Source organism: Artemia sp. Qi Xiang Cuo, chromosome 14 (assembly GCF_049724085.1).
Source record: "Artemia sp. Qi Xiang Cuo chromosome 14, ASM4972408v1, whole genome shotgun sequence".
Lineage (NCBI taxonomy): Eukaryota > Metazoa > Arthropoda > Branchiopoda > Anostraca > Artemiidae > Artemia > Artemia sp. Qi Xiang Cuo.
The window spans coordinates 70010784-70034337 of NC_142807.1; the positions used below are offsets into that span (position 1 = coordinate 70010784).

A 23554-nucleotide genomic window follows, 5' to 3' on the forward strand; every position below is an offset into this window, starting at 1 on the left:
CAACGCAGTTGAAAGTTTTTGATCTTTGAGGATGATAACCCCCTCAAAGTCCTCAGGGTAAGGGTTGTAAGTTATGCCCTGGGGGCATATAAGTTTTTATAGTAAGCATTTTTGTAGAAACTTCAAAAAGGGTTCATTCGATTGGAAATTGAAAGGGCTAGTGCCCTTTTTAATAGTAGAAAGTGATTGTAGGGCAACTAATCCCCCTTTCACTTCCATCATTTCCCCAAACAAATCCAATGAAAATTTTGAGATAGCCATTTTGATCAACGTAGTTTAAAGTTCTGGAAATTAGATCTTTGAGGAAGACGACCCCTTCCCAACAACCCTCAGGGCAACGGTTGTAAGTTATGCCCTTAAGCCATATAAGGTTTTTATACTTTGTACTTTACTGAAAAAATTCCTTTAAATGTTTTCAATTTTATAACTTTAAGAAATCAAAAATTAATTAAGATCTTAAGGAATTTACTGAAAAAAATATAAATGTTTTTACTTTTATAACTTTAATAAATCAAATAATATTAACATTTTGATTAATAAATATTAGTATATGTATATTAAACTGAAAATGCACATTAATTTGTATTTTTTTCAGTAAAGTGCAAATTATGTTCTGGCCTTGGGAAGGCATAGGGGTTTTGAGCCCTACTCATGTTAATATCTGATCATTTTGAGTTTTAATTTCTGTTAGTGGGCATGTGGGAAAATGGGCGTGGAAGGGGGATTAGTTGCCCTCCAATCAACTTCAACTTTTAAAACAGCACTAGCCCTTTCAATTTTCAATCAAATGAGCCCTTTTCGAAGTTTCTACGACAACTCCTTCGATACGAAGTGCCCTGGTCTGAAAAATAAATAAAAAAATAATACATTGTACTAACATCACTCTTTACTCTAAAAATATCAAGCCTTCCAATCACTTTCGACTATTAAAAAGGGCACAAGCCCTTCTATTTTCAAATCGAATGAGCCCTTTTTGAATTTTCTGCGACGTCGCTATCTATAGAAACCTTATATACCGTCAGTCTATAACTTACAACCATTGCCCTGAGGGCTCTGAGGAGGTTAACATCCTCAGAGACCTAATTTCTAAAACTTGTAACTTCTTTAAACACAATGGCTATGTAAAAATTTTGATTGGATGTGTCTGGGGAAAAGGCTGGCGGGAGAGTGGGATTAGTTGCCTTCAAATCACTTTCGACTATTAAAAAGGACACTAGCCCTTTGAATTTCCAGTCTAATGAGCCCTTTTTCAAGTTTTTACGACAAAGCTTTCTGTAAAACCAAATATAACCCCAGGGCATAACTTCCAACCCTTTCCCTGAGGGCTGTGGGGGGAATATCAACCTCAAAGATATGATTTCCGGACCTTTCAACTACTTTGAACAAAATGGCTATCTCAAAATTTTGATTGGATGTGTCTGGATAAACAGTGGGCGTGGGAGGGGAGTTAGTGCCCTTCAAATTACTTTCGACTATTAAAAACGGCACTGGCCATTTCAATTTCCAATAAAATGAACCCATTTTGAAGTTTCTACGACAACGCTATCTATACAAACAATATATGCCCCCAGGTTATAACTTACAACCCTTTCCCTGAGGGCGGTGGGGGGGGGGTGTCATCCTCAAAGACCTAATTTCCAGAACTTTCAACTACGTTGAACAAAATGGCTATCTCAAAATTTTTATTGGATGTGTTTGGGGAAAAGGTGGGTGTGAAACTTTGATTGGATGTGTCTGGATAAATGGTAGGCGTGGAAGGGCAGTTAGTTGCCCTTCAATAACCCTTTTGACTATTAAAAAGGGCATTAGCCCTTTGAATTTCCATTCAAATGAGGCCTTTTTGAAGTTTCTATGACAAAGCTTTCTATAAAAGCCTTATATGCCCCCAGGGTATAACTTACAACCCTTGTCCTGAGGGCTGTGGGGAGGGGTTCATCCTCAAAGACATAAATTCCAGAACTTTCAACTACGTTGAAAAAATGGTTATCCAAAAATTTTGATTGTATGTGTTTGGAGAAATGGTGGGCGTAAGAGGAGTTTAGTTGCCCTCCAATCATTTTCAACTATTAAAAAGGGCACTAGCCATTTCAATTTCCAATCGAATAAGCCCTTTTTGAAGTTTCTACGACAGCGCTTTCTATAAGAACCTTATATACCCCCAGGACATAACCTACAACCCTTGCTCTGAGGGCTGTCGGGGGGGGGGGGTGTCGTCCTTAAAGACATAATTTCCAAAGTTTCCAACTATGTTGAACAAAATAGCTATCTAAAAATGTTGATTGGATGTGTTCGGGGAAAAAGTGGGCGCGAGAGGGGGGTTAGCTGCCCTCCAATCACTTCCTACTATTAAAAGGGGAACTAGCCCTTTGAATTTCCAATCATATTTCCAAAGCTTTCAATAAAAACCTTATATATATACCCAGGGCATAACTTATAACCCTTGTCCTGAAGACTGTAGGGTGTGTGTCCTGCTCAAACATATAAATTCCAGAACTTTCAACTATGTTGAACAAAATGGCTATCTCAAAATTTTGATTGGGTGTGTTTGGCGAAATGGTGGATGTGTAAGGGGTGTTAGTTGCCTTCCATTCACTTTCAATTAAAAAGGGCACTGCCCATTTCAATTTCCAATTGAATGATCCCTTTTCGAAGTTTCTACGACAACTCCTTCGATACGAAGTGCCCTGGTCTGACAAATAAATAAAAAAATAATACATTGTCCTCACATCGCTCTTTACTGGAAAAATATCAAGCCTTCCAATCCCTTTCGACTATTAAAAAGGGCACTAGCCCTTCTAATTTCCAGTTTCCAATTCCTTTTTGAAGTTTCTACGACATCGCTATCTATAAGAACCTTATACCGTCAGTCCATAACTTACAACCACTGCCCTGAGGGCTCTGAGGTTATCATCCACAAAGACGTAATTTCTAGAACTTCTAACTACGTTGAACAAAATGGTTATGTAAAAATTTTGATTGGATGTGTTTGGGGAAAAGGTCGGCGTGACAGGGGGTTTAGTTACCGTCCAATCCCTTTCGACTATTAAAAAAGGCACTAGCCCTTTGAATTTCCAATCGTATCAGCCTTTTTTCAAGTATTTACGACAAAACTTTCTGCAAAAACCTTATATGCCCCCAGGGCATAACTTACAACCCTTACCCTGAGGGCTGGGAGGGGGGGGGGGGAGTATCAACTTCAAAGATATGTTTTCCGGACCTTTCAACTACTTTGAAACAAATGGCTATCTCAAAATTTTGATTGGATGTGTCTGGATAAATAGTTGGCGTGGAAGGGGAGTTAGTGGCCTTCCAATCACTTTCGACTATTAAAAACGGAACTGGCCATTTCAATTTCCAATCAAACGAACCCCTTTTGAAGTTTCTACGACAACGCTATCTATACAAACTATATGTGCCCCCAGGGCATAACTTACAACCCTTGCCCTGGGGGCTATGGGGGTGTGTGTGTGTCATCCTCAAAGACCTAATTTCCAGAACTTTCAACTACGTTGAATAAAATGGCTATCCCAAAATTTTGATTGGATGTGTTTGGGGAAAAGGTAGGTGTGCAATTTTGATTGGATGTGTCTGGATAAATGGTGGGCGTGGAAGGGCAGTTAGTTGCCCTTCAATAACTTTTGACCATTAAAAAGGGCACTAGCCCTTTGAATTTACAGTCGAATGAGTCCTTTTGAAGTTTCTATGACAAAGCTTTCTATACAAGCCTTACATGCCCCCAGGGCATAACTTACAATCCTTACCCTAAGGTCTGTGGGGGGGGGGGGATGTTGTCATTCTCAAAGACATAATTTCCAGAACTTTAAACTACGTTGAAAAAAATGGCTATCTAAAAATTTTGATTGTATGTGTTTGGGGAAATGGTGGGCGTAAGTGGCGTAACAAAGTGGCTATCTAAAAATGTTGATTGGATGTGTTTGGGGAAAAAGTGGGCGTGAGAGGGGGTTAGTTGCCCTCCAATAACTTCCTACTATTAAAAGGTGCACTAGCCCTTTGAATTTCCAATTGGATATCCAAAGCTTTCAATAAAAACCTTATATATTCCCAGGGCATAACCTATAACACTTGCCCTGAAAACTGTGGGGGGAGTGTCCGGCTCAAAGATATAATTTCCAGGATTTTCAACTGCGTTAAACAAAATGGCTATCTCAAAATTTTGATTGGATGTATTTGGGGAAATGGTGGGTGTGGAAGGGGTGTTAGTCGCCTTCCATTCACTTTCAATTATTAAAAAGGGGACTAGCCATTTCAATTTCCAATCGAATGAGCACTTTTTGAAGTTTCTACGACAACGCTTTCTGTAAAAACCTTGTATGCCCCCAGGGCAAAACTTACATCCCTAACCCTGAGGGCTGTGGGAGGTTGTCATCCTCAAAGACCTAATTTCCGGGTGTTTGTGAGAGGGGGATTAGTTGCCTTCTAATCATTTTCAACTATTAAAAAGGCACTAGCCCTTTGAATTTCCAATCGAATGAGGCCTTTTTGAAGTTTTTTCGACAAAGCTTTCTATAAAAATCTTGTATGCCCCCAGGGTATAACTTAAAACCCTTGCCCTGAGGGCTGTAGAGGAGTGTCCTCCTTAAAAACATAATTTCTATTTGGAAATCAACTACGCAGAACAAAATGGACGTCTCATAATTTTGATTGGAAGTGATTGGGGAAATGGTGGGCGTGGAAGGGGTGTTAGTTGCATTCCAATAAATTTTTACTATTAAAAAAGGCACTAGCCATTCCAATTTCCCATCGAATGAGCCCTTTTTCAAGTTTCCGCGACAACACCTTCGATACGAAGTGCCCTGGTCTAAAGGAAAAAAAAAAATACTTTGTGCTAACATCGTTCTTTACTTAGGCAGCGCTGTTGCGCTGCCTGTGATTTCTTTTTGTTTTGGGTTGCATTTATTTATTGATATTGATTTGTGGTAGTTGTATGCTTGGTAGATAATTTGATTCTATTTTTCTTCATTTTTGGTTTAATGGAGTTCTTTTTTTGAAAAACCTATTTTGTAGAAAAGGTTTTGTAATTAATGTCAATAAAAAACAAACAGGAAATTACTAAAAAAAAAATTCGGTAAAATAATTTTTTAAAAGAAAAGTAAAGAGCTAGACTAGGCCAAAAATGAGCAGAAATAAAGTCAAATGACCTTCCATGCGTAAAACTATCACAAATCACCATCAATAGGTAAATGAAACTCAAAACGAACAGAAATTACAATAAATAATCGATTCAAAGTCAAAACGAGTAAAAATTAAGGCGAGTAGGGCTGACAACCTTTATGCCTTCTTAAGACCAGAACATAATTTGACTTTACTGAAAAAAAGAAAAAAATAAATGACCGTGGATTGTCGGTTTAATATACATATAGGCTACTGATATTTATTCCTTAAAGTCTTAATAATTTTTTATTTGCTAAAGTGAAAACATTTTAAGTGTATTTTGTCACATACATTTATAAATGTATTTATTATATGTATTTATTACATATGTACATTTATGTATGTATTAAATAAAAAACAAGTTTTTTCAGCTCAAAGTAAGGAGCAACATTAAAACGTAAAAAACAGAATTATTATGTATATGGGAGGGGGGAGGGAGGTTTCCCACTCCTCAACAACTCGCTCTTTATGCTAAAGTTTTTCGGCACTTTAAAAAAAATTACTTGTTGTTCTAATTAAACTGCACTTGTCGTTTAGGAGTCGTTTTAAAGAATGGGACAAAATTTAAACTTTAACGTATAGAACAAGTAGCTGAGGGGGCGGGGGAACCCACCTCATTTATGTAGTAATTTCTGTTTTGTTTTAAGTTTTAATGTTGCTCCTTACTTAGAGCTGAAAAACTTTTTTTTTATTTAATTCTGATCTTTTTTAAATAACGCCAGGAAATCTGGCGGAAAAATCCCCCTCTCCATGGAAATATCTTCTGGACAATCCAATCCTTGTAAAATTTTTCCCCGGAAAATTACACTTAACATGTCACGCGTAAAATTGAGTCCCTAAAGAGAAAGCTTGACATAAAAAGAAATTTCGTATACGAAGTCTGGGGAATTCTCCCTATATAAAATTTCCCCTGAAAAGTCTACCCCCTAGCAACTTCCAACTCCTTGGCAAACTCTCCCCGTGCAAAATACCTCAGTAGATAATTCGTTCTCTCCTACTCACCTGAAAAATGCATGCATACTTCCCAATAACAAATGCTATACGTAAACAATACGCAAATTTTATAATTTAAAGACATTTAACAAATAAACTTTCAAATCGGGAATAAATCCATTTATTTAGACAGTGAAAAAACAGGTACCAAAGTGCAGATATTTCGGTCGCTGTATATGTGACCGAAATATCTGAACTTTTGTACCTGTTTTTTCACTGTCTAAATAAATAGATTTATCCCAATTTGAAAGTTTATTTGTTCGTCGCAGAACGGCAGTGTGGTCTAAGAAAACCACATCTAATTGAAAGGTATTATGTCGAAAAATAAAGACATTTCCCCAGCGGCTGGGGGAGGGGAGGTCACGTTATCTCCGAAGACATAGCTATTGGCCCTTTAAATTATGCTCATCAAAATAGCTATCTCAAAATTTTGACCGGATAATTTCGGAAAAAAAAGTAGCGTGAAAAGGGGCCTAGTTGCCTTCCAATTTTTTTGGTCACTTAAAAAGGGCACTGAAACTTTTTTTTTTGAATGAGGTCTCTCCCGATGTTCTAGTTCCACTGGCTTGATATGATCACCCCTGGAACAAAAAACCAAACAAACATATAAACACGCATCCGTGATCTTTCTTCTGGCAAAAAAAAATAAAACCACATTTTTGAAGATAGGAGTTTGAAACCCCTATAGTAGGCTCTGGTACGCTGAATCTGATGATGTGATTTTCATTGAAATTCTATTACTTTTAGGGGTGTTTACCCCTTTTTTTCGAAAATCAGGCAAATTTTTTCAGGCTCTTAACCTTTGATGGGTAGGACAAAACTTAATAAAACTTATATATTTGGAATCAACATAAAAATCCAATTTTTTTCATATAATTATTGGTATCAAAATTCCGTTTTTTTTATAGCTCCGGTTACTATTGAGCCAGATCGCTCCTTACTTACTGTTCGTTACCACAAACTGTTTCAAAAAACATAGATTTTTAAATGTATGTCTCACCCACAGTAGACAGAATATACCAGTAAGCTTATCGCAGATCATTTCTGGTCTTCGTGAACAAAAAGCTCCTCCTACTTATTTCTGCCTTAGCTTGTCTCGCTTGTCTAGCTTGTTTCTGCATTAGCTTTATTTCCGTTTGTTTCAATGCACTTTGATGGAAACAGTCCGAAACAGACTAACCTGTATAGCATGTCTAACATGTTTATATCTGCCAAAACGTTCTCCGGAGCACTCACACCCCGGTCCGGGTTTTTATAATGGGTGAGATAGAGAATGATCATACTGGATAATATATGAACTGTGGTCTCACCTTTAAGGCTAAATAAAAAAATATTACTCGTTTGTGCTGCGATTGTTTGTCAATAATAATCAAAAGTAATCAAGTATAATTTTTTCATTTTTGTTCACTTTATTCAAAATTTTAAAACGTGGCTTATATCGTTTTTTTGTTTTTTTTTATTACTGCAACTGAGTAGAGGTACGACCTTTTATAGTTTCGTACAAGCTTACTTGTATTCTTCAGAAAGGTGTTTAATAGTTCCTACACACAGGGGATGGGGGGACCTCTCCAACCCAACATCGGCCCAGAGGCCTTGTCCCTGGATAATATAAAAATATGGACGTAAAAACCCGTTCATTTTTTGACATTTTTCTTCTGTTCGATTTTACAGTAAGCCTTTGAGCATTAGTAAAACAAAACTCTTGATTTTTTTTTTTTTTATCTCACTTCTAATGAACGTTCTACTTTGAAAGTGGACAAGGTTATGTTTTTAATTTTAGTAAAATTAATAGCACGCATAGTTTATAATCATAAATACATAATTAATATAGTAAGTTATTATTAGTAGCTTCTCTGCAATTGCTTGGAAATTTTTAAATACTGACAGCGAACATCGACAGGTTCATAGTTTCTGTTTGGAGAGCACCGATGAAACTTTAGCTCCCCCAACGGTATTGCTCAGCCCTCTACCCCTGTAAGTTTTTAACATTTTTTAGGGAGGAGGGGGCACATCTCTCTGTGCCACACCTAGGATCGGTCCTTGGCTGCAAAGGATATCAGACGTGATAATTTTGTGTGCCTGTAGGACAACAAGAAACAATAAAGCATAAACTACAAAGGGTCAGTAAAAAAATTCCCCCAACACACAATTTGAAGCCTACAAGTTTTGAAGCGAACTTTAAATATCTAGTATGAAATGTGTCACATTTTAGCCTTCGTTTTAGCCATAGCCATTTAGCCATAAAGGTTTTAGCCATTTTAGCCATAGCCTTCGTTTGATAAAGGATAGCTTCTTGTCTCTGGCGTGTAACGTCATACGGTTATTATGAAGGCCATATCCAGGGGGATAGGGGATTTGAATTCCCCCCCCCCGATATGTTTGCCCGACTGTTAAAGACGTAGGAAAAATGAATATAAACACATTTTTGATGCGTTTTTTAAAGTTTTTATTTGTACCCCCCCCCCAATTTCCCTGAAAAATATCCTTTCGCATAACGCGTATCGAAAAAAAAAATCCTGGATACGACCCTCGCTATGATACAAATTTAGTTAGCAGACATAGCAAACTGTTATATTTAAATATAAAAGGAACATTTTGATGTGAACTTTAAATATTCACCTATTGTTAGTCAATTATAAGAATCTGACGAAAAAAAAAATATATACTCATATATGTCTTTCGAGTATAATTGATGTTAGCCACTTCTTTCATTTATTGCAACCTGTAAATCTAGAAAATAAATAGTCTGACAACGAATTTCAAGTGAGTTATAACTCATCAAAATGCATTAGTTTGCACTCAGATTTCTTTTCTTTTTGTCACCACGGATGCTTAGGAATGGTCTCTCAAGGAGAACAAAAAGTGGAATTTCTATCTAGATTGTATGATAATTTGACACAAATTTATCCTTTTCAGGAGAAATATGGTCCCTCAACTAGACAATTCCATTTTATTGGTCACAGCTTGGGCGCTCATCTCGGGGGATATGCTGGTTCGACATTAAAGAGATTTGGATTCACTCTTGGCAGAGTTACAGGTTTGTATTCTCTTGGAATTAAATAGAATTTGAAAAAAATTGTATTAAAGACATTGAGTTTAAATAAAGCCAAGTGAAACACCAGTATATATTCCTACTGGGAGAATTGACACTTCGTCTCTTTTTGGCATTTCTATGTTTTGGGTGATGCTTCAAACATTTATGTTCAGGTAACGTGAGTGTAAAAGAAAAAAGAATATAGAAGGAAATTGGGGGCATGTTTTTGGTCAAATCTCTCTAACATCCTCTTGGCATTTATAACGAATGAAAATATGGCTATAGTTGCTACAGGGCAAGGGGGTAATTGCTTTCTACGCAAATGATTTCCCCCTTACAGACTTTAGATCCTGGTCCTTCTCCACTTAGACTTAATTGCTGAAATCACTTAATCAATCAAACACGAGCATGAAAGACAAAGAAAAAGTTAAGGGAAAAAGAAACTTACGAATGCCAAATCATAAAGTGTTCACAGTTTCTTGGCGTAGTGGAGCTTTTGAGAGCTATTAAATAAAAAAAACAAGTTTTTTAAACTGAAAGTAAGGAGCGACATTAAAACTTAAAACGAACAGAAATTATTCCGTATATGAAAGGGGCTGTCCCCTCCTCAACGCCTCACTCTTTACGCTTAAGTTTTTTATTGTTTTAAAAAATAAAGTTGTGAGACAGAGTCAAACTTTAGCGTAAAGAGCGAGTCGTTGAGGAGGGGACAGCCCCTTTCCTATACGGAAAAATTTATGTTCGTTTTAAGTTTTAATGTCGCTCCTTACTTTCATTTAAAAAAACTTTTTTTTTTTATTTAATTTCTGATCGTTTTTTAGTTAATGCAGCTTTTATTTTGGCTAACCGTCATTGAATAAGTAAACAAAATTTGCATAAAAATTTTATTTTTCTTTTTCTAAATGGCTGTCTCTAAATTTGATTCTGACGTAATTTGCAAATTAACTTACGTAACGAACTTCTATATTCGTAGCCTATATTTTTCTTCTGGCAAAAAATACAAAGTTGCATATTTTTGCAGATATGAGCTTGAAACCTATGTAATAGGGTTTTCTGATACGCTGATTCCGACAGTGTGATTTTCATTAAAATTCTTTCACTTGTAGGGGATGTTTCCCCCCTCTTTAAAAAATCAGGTAAATTTTCACAGGCTCGTAGCCTTTGATGAGTAATACTAAACTTAATAAAATTTATATATTTAGAATCAGCATTATAAGCCCATTCTTTTTATACACTTATTGACATCAAAATTCCGTTTTTAAAAGTTTCGATTACTATTGAGCCGTATCGCTTGTTTTTTTTATTGGTTTTTTTTATTACGTATATGTTATTACGTGTATGAGGGGGTTCTTCCCTTAGTCAATACCATGCTCTTTATGTTAAAAGTAAAAAAAAATTTTTCCATTCACAAACCCCTGAATCACAAAGGCCGTTTAATTAGAATAGATAGCTCTTTTGAAAGCACTAAAAAAAAAACCGTAGCTTAAAGAGCGAGGTATTGACTTGGGGGAGAACCCCCTCATATACGTAATAATTTCTGTTCTTTTTAAGTTCTAATGTTGCTTCTTACTTTCAGTTGAAAAAACTTGTTTTCTTTAAATTTAATCTCTAATCGTTTTTTAAATAATGCTTGGAAATCCGGTGCCCCCTTCAAAGAAATATGCCTTACCCCAAAGAAACATCCTCCACGGAAAGATTCTCCCTAGTAACCCCCTCCTCCAGCCCCCCCCCACCAGAAAAAAATTCTTCCTGAAAATGTCTGTATACTTCCCAATAACCAATACAATATGTAAGCAATGGGAAAAGTTCATATTTTGCAGCCCTTCCCCTGGGAACTGTGGGGAATTACGTCATCCTAAATGACATATTTATTAGATTTTCGACTATGCTGGACAAAACGGATATCTCAAAATTTTAATTGGGTGACTTTGAGAAAAAAATGAGCGTGGGAGGGGGCCTAGTTGCCCTCCATTTTTTTGGTCACTTAAAAAGGGCACTAGAAGTTTTAATTTCTATTCCAATGAGCCCTCCTACGATATTCTAGGACCACTGGGTCAATACGATTACCCCTGGAAAAAAAAAAAATAAATAAACATGCATCCGTGATCTTTCTTCTGGCAAAAAATAAAAAATTCAACATTTTTGTATATAGGAGCTTGAAACCTCTACAGTAGAGTTGTCTCATACGCCGAATATGATGGTGTAATTTTCATTAAGGTTCTATGACTCTTATGGGGTCTTTTCCCCTTTTTTCGAAAATCAGCCAAATTTTCTCAGACGTGTAACTTTTGATAAGTAAGATAAAACTTGATGAAACTTATATATTTGAAATCAGAATTAAAATCTGATTCTTTTGATATATCTATTGGTATCAAAATTCTGTTTTTTAGAGTTTCGGTTACCATTGAGCCGGGTCGCTCCGTACTTACAGTTCGTTACCACGAACTGTTTGATAATAAAGTACTTTATAAATATTGCATATCTCACAGGCACTTCTTAGAGTATTGTGGCGTTTTGTGCCAGAAAATGTTGCTCTAACTTTCCCTTAACTTTCATAGTAAATTATCAAGATCAAATGTCATAATTTTCAATCTTAAGTTTTAGATATTAATCAAATAAAAAAAGCAAGTTTTTTAAACTGAAAGTAAGGAACGACATTAAAACTTAAAACGAGCAGAAATTATTCCGTATATGAAAGGGGCTGTCCCCTCCTCAACGCTTCGCTCTTTACGCTAAATTTTTTTATTGTTTTAAAAAATAAAGTTGTGAGACAGAGTCAAACTTCAGTGTAAAGAGCGAGGCGTTGAGGAGGGGACAGCCCCTTTCATATACGGAATAATTTCTGTTCGTTTTAAGTTTTAATGTCGCTCCATACTTTCAGTTTAAAAACTTGTTTTTCTTTAGGTAATTTCTGATCATTTTTTAGTTAATGCAGCTTTTATTCTGGCTCACCGCCATTGAATAAGTAAACAAAATTTGCATAAAAATTTTACTTTTCTTTTGCTAAATGGCTGTCTCTAAATTTGGTTCTGACGTAATTTACAAATTAACTTACGTAACGAACTTCTATTCGTATATTTTTTTCTGGCAAAAAATACAAAGTTGCAGAATTTTGCAGATATGAGCTTGAAACCTATGTTATAGGGTTTTCTGATACGCTGAACCTGACGGTGTGATTTTCATTAAAATTCTTTCACTTTTAGGGGATATTTCCCCCCTCTTTAAAAAAGTAAGGTAAATTTTCTCAAGCTCGTAGCCTTTGATGAGTAATACTAAACTTAATAAAATTCATATATTTAGAATCAGCATTATATGCCCATTCTTTTGATACATTTATTGACATCAAAGTTCCGTTTTTAAAAGTTTCGATTACTATTGAGCCGTTTCGCTTGTTTATTTTTATTGCTTTTTTTATTACGTATATGTTATTACGTATATGAGGGGGTTCTCCCCTTAGTCAATATCATGCTCTTTATGTTAAAAGTTAAAAAAAAATTTAATTCAGAAACCCCTGAATCACAAAGGCCGTTTAATTAGAATAGATAGCTCTTTTGAAAGCACTTAAAAAAAAAATGTATCGTAAAGAGCGAGGTATTGACTTGGGGGAGAACCCACTCATATACGTAATAATTTCTGTTCATTTTAAGTTCTAAAGCTTCTTCTTACTTTCAGTTGAAAAAACTTGTTTTTTTTTTAAATTTAATTTCTGATCGTTTTTTAAATAATGCTTGGAAATCCGGCGCCCCCTTCATAAAAATGTCTCTTACCCAAAAGAAACATACTCCAGGGAAAGATTCTCCCGAGTAACCCCCTCCTCCAGACCCCCCCCAGAAAAAATCCTTCCTGAAAATGTCTGTATACTTCCCAATAACCAATACAATATGTAAGCAATGGGCAAAGTTCATAACTTGCAGCCCTTCCCCTGCGAACTTTGGGGGATTAAGTCATCCTAAAAGACATATTTATTAAATTTTCGACTATGCTGAACAAAATGGCTATCTCAAAATGTTAATTAGGTAACTTTGAGAAAAAAATTAGCGTGGGTGGGGGGGGGCCTAGTTGCCTTCCAATTTTTTTGGTCACTTAAAAAGGGCACTAGAACTTTTAATTTCCATTCCAATGAGCCCTCCTAAGATATTCTAGGACCACTGGGTCAATACGATAACCCCTGGAAAAAAAAACAAAAACAAACAAACAAATAAACACGCACCCGTGATCTTCCTTCTGGCAAAAAATGGAAAATTCCACATTTTTGTAGATAAGAGCTTGAAACCTCTACAATAGGGTTCTCTGATACGCTGGATATGATGGTGTGAATTTCATTAAGGTTCTATAACTTTTAGAGGGTCTTTCCCCCTTTTTCGAAAATCAGCCAAATTTTCTCAGACATGTAACTTTTGATGGGTAATATTAAACTTGATGAAACTTATATTTTTGAAATCAGACTTAAAATCTGATTCTTTTTATGTATCTATTGGTATCAAAATTCCGTTTTTTAGAGTTTAGGTTACCATTGAGCCGGGTCGCTCCTTACTTACAGTTCGTTACCACGAACTGTTTGATACATTGTTTCTCTAGGTGTCAGAGGAAATCCAATAAAAGGTGTAAAATCTTTTTAGATATTATGTTATATATTTTATAATGTTTTTTTCCTGAAATATCCGTAATTTTGCTGCAAATTTTTTTTCAAATTATTCACCCACGAATTATTCACCCAAAATTAGGTATTTGACGATAATACTACTACTGGCAACTCACTGCAGCACCAAGCCACCTGACACCAACACAGCTCCACACGCTGCTCTTTTACCCAAATCTAATCAAAGCCTCCGTCTTTATACCCTCTCAAGTTACCACTTCCCTTAAATCTCTGATGACATCCTCCCACGCACCCGGGGACGACTTACCTTTTGTTTGGCCCTAGATGGCTGGCCGCCAAGGACTATCTTTGGCAATCTGTCATCTTTCGTCCGCAGAATATGTCCTAGCCATTTCAATCTTTCTCTCATCATAGCCATAGAAAGTGGGATATGACCATATTTTTTATACAGCTCACTGTTTGAGATACGGTCAGTCAGTCGGCAACCCCAAAGAATCCATAGCTCTCTGGAAAACATTAGGTAAATCCTCCTCCGTCTTTCGGGGCACCCGCGCTTCAGAACTATACTTGACCACTATAGCTTCCAATATTCTATTCTTGGTTCGAAGACTTATCTTCCTATTCTTCCAGGCTTTCTTCAACCGTGAAAAAACAACATGGGCTTCGGCTATTCTACTTTTAACATACTTCACTACACCCACCTTCTTCACTAACAATACAACCTAGGTATGTGAAGCTCTCCACTTGATCGATCTTCTTGGTGCCCAACATCACCTCCTCACCTTCACTTTTTCCTAGTCTTAGCGATTTAGTCTCCTTAACATTAATCTTCATACCTATTCTTGCACCCTGAACCCTCAAAACCTCTAAAAATTAATTTATTTTGATAAATGTTTTCACCTAGGATGCTGAAATCATCAGCATAATCTAAATGTAAAAGATTTTTACTTCCCCAGTCAATCCCGTTTCCTCACAATGCCTTTGTTGCGCTTTTTGGGACAAATTCCATAAAAATGATACATATAAATAGGGATACGACGTAATCCTGCTTAGTTTCTGATTTAATACTTCTTTTTTTTTAACGCTGTGACGTTCCAAATTGCAATTTTCTCGTTCCTTAAATTTTTGAAATTATTACGGTCTCAGGAAAAGCGATGGTCCTAGAACCAGTCCAGGATTGGTCCTAACACATCTTCTCAAGTTTACATGAAGCGCTTAAGCCGGCTTGGATCCAAGAAGCAAGAAGTCCCTGCGACGGCCAGTATGAATAGAGACTTTCAGCAATCCTTGGTCCATCTTGGTCACAACATAGTATTTTGCGATACTTTTCTATCAGCAAGAGTCGACATTCTACACCGACAATCTCAAGCCTACTACCCCCGACTCATTATATATTCATGCCGACAAATATTATGCTACTACGAGGAGAGCAACCCATAATAAACAACTTAGCTAAAAAGAGGTTTTTAGCCCCAAAATGCCCACAAAAATGGATCAAACCAAGAAGTATAATTTCCTCGAGGGGTACCACTCCTCAACGTCGCCTTGCAGCACTGTTAGCAGTCACGGTAGGAGTGTTCATTGGTAATACTTAAAGAGATGGGACTTCTTTAAGCAAACTCTAAAATATTCTGAAAACTACTTTAAAACAATCATAAATATTTACTTGTCTCACTCCTGAAGGCACTTTGCTTCAACTCACCCACTTCATCCAAGTCATCGAGCAGCTGGTAGCCCTGTCTATGTGCTACTATTATTGTGCTACTATGTCTATTTGCTATATGTGCTACTCTTTTCGGTTGTATGATAACAATAGCAAACGCTTATCAAGTGGCAAAAAGAAAAAGATGTGGTACTAGGGAATATAATGGCAATATGTAAACTGGGCAATATATTGCTCCCTTAGGGTGCGATGATAAATTGAAGCGAAACCCTTTAACAATGAGATAAGTAACTATCTTATGATTTTTTTTTTCAAAACTAATTTTAACAACTTTATAGGCTTTCCGTAAAATAGTCTCATCTCCTTAAGCATTGCTACGACATCTAACGTTGAAACTCTAAATGGTTTGGGCATTGACAGAAAACTAGATCTAAAATATTTTAAGAGGTGAGGTCTGATATTTTCTTTAACCAATAATTTTGACTAATAGTTTTTTTTTGTTTTGGCAGAAATTTTGACGAATCTCTACCTTTCTTCTAGAAGGAGGGGGGGGGGGTTCTTTTATTAGAACTTTTTTCCATATTGTTTCCATAATTAAATATTCGAGTTTTTGATCATTTCCTTCTCTTCTCTGTGAAATTGAAAAAATAAATTTAAGCAGCAAGTCTGATTTTTTTTATTCATTACAACTTTTGTTCAGTTTAGGCTGTAGTTCTACAGTTTAAATACAAAAAAAATAAAATAAAGTATGAAATTAAAAATTAAAATGAAATGTGAATTATTCTGGGTTTGACGGTGGCTGTCGCATAGTCTTTACCCCTCTCCTACTCTTCACGCTAGGATTTGAGTTTCTTCTTGAAAGTTTTTAGAGTCCAGCAAACATAACTGATGGGTAAAAACATGTATTTATTTACCGTTTGCCTTTAAAAATATTTCAAGAAAAAACTAAATTGTTCAAAGCTATGAGAAATGAGTAAACCTTTCATTTTAAAGACATTATGCTAAATAATTTATAAATTTCATTACATTACTCTTGTATTAGCGCATTCATTCTTGAAGTTTCGGGAGAAAAGTTGAACTGTTGCGTGAAGAACCTGAGGTTAAAGGGGTGACAGCCCCCCTCATCCATGTAAATAGTTTACGTTCATTTTAATACTTTTGCCGTTACTCTTTTCACTTATTTCCTTTTTTGTAATCTGAGTTCATGTTTATTTAGGAGAATAGCTCGTTTAGGTATTTTTACTTCTGAAAAATAAAATAGAATGGTTCCAAGGAAGAGGAAGGCTGTCACCCCAATAAAGCCCCACAGTTTAACCTTAGCGAGGGTTTATCATAATGCTTCGATATTTAAAAACCATCGCTTAACGCTAAAAACTACCTTTTCTGCAGGAAAGGTGTCTCCCTTCACCAAGAAACAAATATTCTTCCAAATGCAAAGATATCAGCGGTTATTTTCCCCCTCTCTCCATATTTGTCTAAGCAACCACACATGATAAGTTTGTTTATATCAAAGAAGTAGAGTAGATCGAGATCGAGGAGGAGGGCTTAAAGCTCTGTTGCCCTCAGGTGGCTTGGTGTTATAATGAGTTGTTTGTAGTAGCAATTGTAGTAATACTACCACTAGACGAGTAGAGAATTACATATAAATATAAAGACTTAAGAATTAAATATAAACCACAAGTTTTTACTACTAAAAGTAAGGAGCAACATTAAAACTGAAAACTAACATAAATTGTTCTGTATCTTATGGGAGCTCCTCAGACCCCTACTCTTTGGGCGAATGTAATATAACTCTTTACTTCTACATAAAACCACTTTTTTTATTTATTAATTTCCGTTCATGTTTGTAGCTTGCCCAGGACTACTCTAAATGCGAGGAAGGTTACCATCCCCTCAAAGTAACTCTTTAAATCAGAATTTAAGTCTTGCATTGCAGTGTTTCGAGAAAAAGGCTCATTTAGTTCTTTTCTTTAAAATAAAGTGTAATTATCAAAAACAGACTATCCAGTGTATGATTTGTTTTCAGGTTTGGATCCTGCAGAACCGTTTTTTGAAGGAACGGAGACAATTGTCAGACTAGATCCTAGTGATGCAGACTTTGTTGATGTCATCCATACTGATGGCAAGCCTATTCTTGCTGGCGGTAAGCTCTTAAGAATTATTTATACCCAGTCCTACCCAGATCCAGTGGGTCTATCTAAGATTTTTTTTCGAAACTAATTTATTGTGCTCGAAACAATTTTTTGGAAGGTTTGCATTTACTCGTTGTATTCCTAGACGTGCATTTATTTCACAAAAGGTAAGGGAAACCTGTCTTCATTATTTCAAACATAGCCGATGCCGAATAAATGAAATCAAAATATGGTAGTGAATAAAACACAAGCGATTAGCTTTAAAGAATCCACAGCAGTAACGATGGTAGCAATTTTACTTCCATTATCAGAAGGATCTAAAATATTTTGTCCCACAGTGCTTTTCTTTTCGCAGTGGGCATTTCCCCTCTTTTGAAGAAAGTATTCCGAGGGTCTGCATGATAGTAAAGCAGTTTTGTATTCGCAGAAAAGGCCTTTCTTCATGGGGTACAACTTTTGCCTACACAAATCTCTATTTCTGTCACTAAAGCATAAAAAAATGTACTTTAACAAATTTATTGCTTTCGCGGTTTCTTCACCGATACCAGCACACAGGCCATCCTTGTCCCCTTCACCCGTCAAGCTAAGAATATCACAAAAAGAGCTGGGCAGAAGAACATTACCTATAGCAAGTTTTATAATTTAACCTTTCATGGTTAGATAGATCTACCCCTTCTTCAAGGATCATACGGATTTCTGGTCCACCTAATTCCGATTCCGAACTTAATTTGAAAGTTTCGTGACTTTTAAATGTTCACCGGCATGAAATTCCTCTTCTAAGAACAAAAAAACAGCCAGAGAGACATTAAATCCGTAGAATCGAGAAAAAAAAGGGCGTTTCTTACTTCGTTCGGGATTATTTTCATATCTGTTTACTTTAAAAAAAAATTGTATTCTTTGACAGAAGAAAGATCACGGATAAATGTTTATTTGTTTGTTTTCTTTTTTTTTTGTTTTCCCATGGGTGATCATATCGATCCAGTGAATATTGTGACAGGACTCATTATAACGGAAACTAAAAGTTCTAGTGTCCGTTTTGAAGTGACCAAAAATTGGAGGGCAACTTGGCCCCCTCCCACGCTCACTTTTCTTCCGATGTCACCCAATCAAATTTTTAAGATAATCATTTTGTTCAGCATAGTCGAAAATCTAAAAAATATGTCTTTAAGATAACTCAATGCCCCACAATTCCAGGGGGACGGGCTGCAAGTTATGAACTTTGCCCATTGTTCACATATAGTATTGGTTAATGGGAAGTATACAGACGATTTCAGGAGGGATTTTTTTCTTGTGGGGGGGGGGAGGAGGAGGGGATTACGGGGGATGATCTTTCCATGGAGGATGTTTCCTTCTGGGAAGGGACATTTCTATGAAGGGGGCGCTGGATTTCCCAGTATTAGTTAAAAAACGATCAGAAATTAAATAAAAAAAACAAGTTTTTTCAACTGAAAGTAAGGAGCAGCATTAAAACTTAAAGCGAACAGAAATTATTACGTATATGAGGTTCGCCCCCTAGTCAATATCTCGCTCTTTACGCTAAAGTGTTTTTTAGTACTTTCAAAAGAGCAATCTATTCTAGTTAACCGGCCTTTGTGATTCGAACAAAATTCAAACCTTAGCGTAAAGAGTGAGGTATTGACTTGGTGATTGACTATATTGACCATGTGAGGTATTGACTATATTGACTAGAGTGAGGGACGAACTCCCTAATATACGTAATAAAAACATACGTAGATAGAAGTTCTTTACGTAAGTTAATTCATAAGTTACGTCAGAACAAAATTTCGAGAAAGCCATTTGGGTAAAAAAAGTAAAATTAATATGCAAATTTCGTCTTAATTATTCATGTATGGTAAGTCAAAATCAAAGCTGCATTAATTCAAAAACGTTCAGAAATAAAAAAAAAACAGGCTTTTTTTAACTGAAAGTAAGGAGCGACATTAAAACTTAAAACAAAAAGAAACTATTCCTTATATAAAAGGGGTGTGCTAAAGTATGACTCTGTCTCACAACTTTAGTTTTTAAAACAATACAAAACTTTAGCGTAAAGAGCGAGGCGTTGAGGGGGGACATCCCCTTTAATATACGGTATAATTTCTGTTTGTTTTAAGTTTTAATGTCGCTCCTTACTTTCAGTTAAAAAACTTGATTTTTAATTAAATTAAAACAAAGGTCCACAGTCTCCGATCTTGAAAACCAATAAAAATTCCATTTTAGCATTGGTAGCACTGAAGCTAGTTGGGCACTGTAAAACCACAGAGGGATGAATAAGGGTCACTATAATGCTGTTTTTTACCTCTAATGGAATTACATTTTCATAAAGTCGTATTTTAGCATTGGTCGTGTAGAAGTGTTTCCTTTTTTCCGGTTGCAAACAAGCTGCTGGAAGGTCGAAGAAAGATTGATAAGAGCTCATTTAATAGCTATATTTACATCCAATTCCCTTGTTAAGTAGAAGAAGAGATAAGGACTGCAACCGTGCTCCTTATAGTAATCTCGAGTGGTTGCCTACGCTTTACTGAAAACTTACTACAATGCACAATTGATAAGTAATATTGTGTTGGCAATTAGCAAAGATATAGAAGCAAATTAATTGGACATATCTATCATGCGTTATTTTTAGTAGAGTACCAGTAACCACTGAAATGTTACAAGTGGGGCTCTTTAGGGCATAGAGTGATTTTTCTCATTTGAAGCTACTATTTTGCTTTTTACTTGTATTTACAAGCAGTTTTTTGGTTAATGATTTATAATAGACTACCTTAGAAAAGTATTGTGAAGAAGCTATAGATGTGCACCCGTGTAAAGAGGCTTTGTTTGTTTTTAGTCTGTATGGATAATGCTGATAATAATGAACTGGGCGGAAGATCGTGCTTTGCTTTTTAAGGATTTAAAGTGGCTTTCTGATAAAGTTCAGAAAGCAGTTGGTACTTTTGGCTGCTGTAATTCATAAAGCAGTTTGTTGTGCAAAATATTTACATTCCAAAAAAGACGGGTGCATAATCTTTCAGCAGAGGGTTTAAAACCATCACTAATAATGTAGTGGAACAATTGAGAAATGTGTCCTTTTTTTTTAAAAAAGGAGTAGCTGTTTGTAACAGAAACATTGTCTACGGATGTTTAAGATACGTGAAAATAGGCTGAAGTAATCAATAGAGCTTGCTTTGTTTGAAGAGATGAAAATTGAGTCTGTGTTTTTCTAAATCTATCCCAACAGTGCCTTATGAACTTCCACTTTATGGTTTAGGTGATTCATACCGAAGCCATTCTTAGTTTTCATTGCGTTAGAAGGATATAACAGTCATAAATATGAAGCAAAATTCAAAATGAATGTTGAAACTTATTATTAAAAGTATATTATCATATAATAAAATTAAGTTTAGAATAGACATTATAAATATATGCTAGGAATATGTCTTATTGAAATATATTAGAAGAAGTATATATAAGTATCAGGGTTGGAATCAGGAGGAGCCTCAGGGCCAGATCTTTCCCTGCCCGAAATCCTATTTTTTTTAATTCCTGAGTAATTCTTATTCAAAATATATAATAATACTAGCTATTTTTGTTACGGGCTCCCTCTCTAAATAATTCCTCATTACAAACCTGAGAAGTAATCATTGTTAGTATATTATTAGAACAATTTTAGTATTAGTATTGTGAAAAGTCTTTGGTGTCTGGATAAAATCCAAGCATTAATTGATGCAAGGAAAGATTTTATAACAAGTCTCAAACTGAATACATACAAAAGCAGGAAGCATCACCTGGAAAAATTAACTTAGAAACTTTTTTGTTGCCGAGAATATAAAACCTGTCAAAAGGTTATCATCAAACCATCTCATTATGTTACATAGCAACAATCTTTTCTAATAAAGCCCACGCGAGAAAATTTCCGAAAGATCTATTTTATTGTAATGTTGAATTTCGGGCGTTTCTTTGGTAAACATTAATATTTTGAACAGAAATTACACTGTATAAAAACTGAATGATTTAATCATAAGAGAAAGATGTCAAAATTAATTTTTGAATAGTCTAATTGAATGTCTAAAGAACTTAAGATCGCAATACGTACAAAAAAGTACAGACTAAAGGGTGTGCCACTAAATAGCCTTATTAATTTTGTAACAAAATGACAAATGTGGTACCTCTCTCTCCTCCTCTCACACCCTCCTAACAATTCTCCCTCTTTCTCCCTCTTTCTCCATATTTTCCCTCTTTCTCCATATTTTCAACGTCATTTTACCTTTACTTGACTTGGGAATTAACAGTAGGCCTACACTTTATGTATCTAGGGTTGGGGAATTAGAAGCACTCTTTCTGTGTCTGGGGCTTGAATACTAGTAGCATATTATATGTGTCTAAGGATTGAGAATTAGCAGCATATCTTACGTATCCAGAATTTGTCGTGGCACATTTAATTTGTCTAGGGTATGGGGATTAGCGGCACATTTAATGTGTCTAGAGTCTGGGGATTAGTGGCACATCTTATACCTTTAACAGCGCATTCTTTCCAGCTGGGAACTGGAGACTAAGAACCCATCATCCTCGTTTGAAGAAAGACAACATAGAATAAATAATTAAATCTCAGGGTGTTTGAAAGAAGTTTTAAAAGAATGCAAACGGTGGTAGTATTTAAAGCTTGCTTCAATGCGGTAATTCGAAAGGCAATATGATATGCGTAATAAATTTCACAGAGTAAAAAGAAGCTGAAAAATATGTTTTGTGTTTTTGATATTGACGAATGATTGTTGCCAGAAGGAAAGTCGTTAACTAGCTATTAAGATGATATAAATCAAATTCTTAGATAAAAAATTCCAATTATTTATGCAAAATTTCAGTATTTTAGAAAAGGATATATTACAAAGTTTGAAAAAAAAAACGTAGTAATTACCTTGAGGCCTAAGATACAGGAACGCAGATTAGAGTGGTCGATTAAGCGCATTTCTTTTAATAGGGCGAGTAGGCTGAACTGATTTCAATACCTTTTTAACTACTGTCGTCGGCATCTACTGAACGCTTCATGTTTCAAACACTTCGTGGTAACGAACTGTAAATAAGGAGCGACCCGGCTCAATAGTAACCGAAACTCTAAAAAATGGAATTTAATACCAATAGATACATCCATGGAATCGAAATTTTATGCTGATTTCAAATATATAAGTTTTATCAAGTTTATTCTTACCCATCAGAAGTTATGAGCCTGAAAATTTGCCTTATTTTCGAAAAAAGGTGGAAACATTCCTAAAAATCATAAAATCTTAATGAAAATCACATGATCAGATTCAACGTATTAGAAAACTCTACTGTAGAGGTTTCAAGCTCCTATCTGGAAAAATGTGGAATTTAGTATTTTTTGCCAGAAGAAAGATCACGGATGCGTGTTTATTTGTTTTTTTGTTGTTTTTTTTCCAGGGGTGATCGTGTCGATCAAGTGCTCTTAGAATATTGCGAGAGGGCTCATTCGAAAGGAAATTAAATGTTCTAGGGCCCTTTTTAGGTGACCAAAAAACTGGAGGGCAGCTAGGCCCTCTCCCACGCTCATTTTTTCTCAAAGTCACCTGATCAAAATTTTGAGGTAGCCATTTTTTCAGCATAGTCGAAAATCTAAAAAATATGTTTTTGAAGATGGCTTAACCCCCCAAGCCCCTGGGGGAAGGGCTGCAAATTGTGAACTTTGCCCATTGTTTACATATAGTATTGGTTATTGGGAAGTATACATACGTTTTCAGGAGAGATTTTTTCTGGTGGGGAATCGGGGGAGGGGATTACGTGGAAGATCTTTCCATGGAGGATGTTTTCATGGGGGAAGGGATATTTCTATGAAGGTGGTGCCAGATTTCCAATTATAATTAAAAAACGATCAAAAGTTAAATTTAAAAAAAGAGGTTTTTTCAACTGAAAGTAAGGAGCAACATTAAAACTTAAAAGGAACAGAAATTATTGCGTATATGAGGGGGTTT

General features: G+C 35.7%; 1 protein-coding gene across 2 annotated transcripts in view; it reads left to right on the plus strand.

The window, feature by feature from the left end:
• The window catches only part of LOC148944805 (pancreatic lipase-related protein 2-like), a 124656-nt gene that overhangs the window by 66742 nt on the left and 34360 nt on the right, over positions 1-23554 (plus strand). For both annotated transcript variants that reach the window (XM_089099674.1, XM_089099675.1), the window contains exons 5-6: positions 9082-9202; positions 17489-17605. In XM_089099674.1, coding sequence (XP_088955800.1) covers positions 9082-9202; positions 17489-17605 — 238 coding nt within the window. The remainder of the gene's footprint in view (positions 1-9081; positions 9203-17488; positions 17606-23554) is intronic.